Source organism: Cucurbita maxima, unplaced genomic scaffold (assembly GCF_002738345.1).
Source record: "Cucurbita maxima cultivar Rimu unplaced genomic scaffold, Cmax_1.0 Cma_Scf00028, whole genome shotgun sequence".
In the NCBI taxonomy this organism is placed as follows: Eukaryota; Viridiplantae; Streptophyta; class Magnoliopsida; order Cucurbitales; family Cucurbitaceae; genus Cucurbita; species Cucurbita maxima.
Window position 1 is genome coordinate 2,556,597 of NW_019272044.1, and position 1,300 is coordinate 2,557,896.

The 1,300-nt window shown below is 44.1% G+C and overlaps 1 protein-coding gene across 1 annotated transcript; it reads right to left on the minus strand.

Annotated features, from left to right (window-relative positions):
- Positions 1 to 220: 220 nt before the first annotated feature.
- On the minus strand, positions 221 to 988 carry LOC111500188 (glycine-rich cell wall structural protein 2-like). The gene has a single exon (XM_023151842.1). The coding sequence runs from the start codon at positions 986 to 988 to the stop codon at positions 221 to 223; it is 768 nt and encodes a 255-aa protein (XP_023007610.1).
- Positions 989 to 1,300: the final 312 nt, after the last annotated feature.

Consider the following 1,300-nt stretch of genomic DNA (forward strand, 5'->3'; position numbering starts at 1 on the left):
GATTATAAATAAGAGAACTCTCACCACCATTTGGGTGTGGTGGATTAATCAAACATTCACACCAATGTAATCCAAATTTTGTTTTATCAATGAACAGTTGATTCGAATTTGACATTCATTGAAAGCGGTTTCGACACAGATATAGAAAACAACATACTCTAACCCAATTTCTTTATTTTGTAAACATAATGAATATTGGGTTCATTACTTAGAAAGGGTTTCAATTCTTGTTTGAGATGGAGTTTGTGAGTGCATATCCACCGTCATAACCTCCTTCTTCTCCACTTCCTTTGCTATTATCATGTTCTCCTCCATGACCTCCTCCACTGCCGTAAGCACCGCCGGCCCCAATTCCAGAACCACCAGCATGGCCTCCGTAACCACCGCCGGCGCCAATGCCAGAACCACCTGCATGGCCTCCTACTCCGTCTCCCCTTCCATACCCACCGTCGACTCCTCCACCATTTCCATATCCATGGGAATCTCCATACCCATTTCCATTTCCATTTCCATTTCCATTTCTACTTCCATAGCCGATATCATGATCTCTTCCTTGCCCATACCCACCATTGCCTCCATTTTCATAACCTCCACTTCGCCCACCACCGTAACCAACACCATGATCTTCTCCACCTCCATATCTACTCCCACTTCCATATCCTGCTCCTCCTACGCCCGAGCTAACCCCTCCTCCGTATGCATTTCCTCCACCGTTACCATATCCCGAACCCCTTACTCCACCACTTCCATAGCCTGAACCTCCCAGAGCCGACCCTCCGACTCCATATTCTCCACCCGATCTTCCTCCATATACATTATCATAGGATTCGTCACGATGCCCCGAATCATACCCTTCTCTAGGGTTAGGGCGATTGTAACCATAGTGACGTGTTCGGGGATCATAATCAAGAAGGGTTCGGGCAGCGGAAGTTAAACCCAACCCTACAAGGAGAAGAAAGCTAAGGCAGAACGCTCTAGTGATAGCCATGGAGAGAATTTGAGGATACCTAGAATGAATCCATTGGTCTCCTTATATAGGAAATGGTGGAGGGTTCATCATCTTCTCTATGGTGTGCTTAATGATAATTAAAGAGGGCGCCACATGGGGAAATAAAAAAGAAGATAATTTGGATATACACCTCCACAAATGTCGATGAGGCAAGCACTATAGTGTGCCTTTTCTCATATTTGGCTCACAAATTAAATTTGAACTAAATCATATGAATATTTATGCAAGCCTTTGATCTCATCCTCCATTTATAAGATCTTGCATGATTTTGTAAGATTTAGAGAAAGAGCA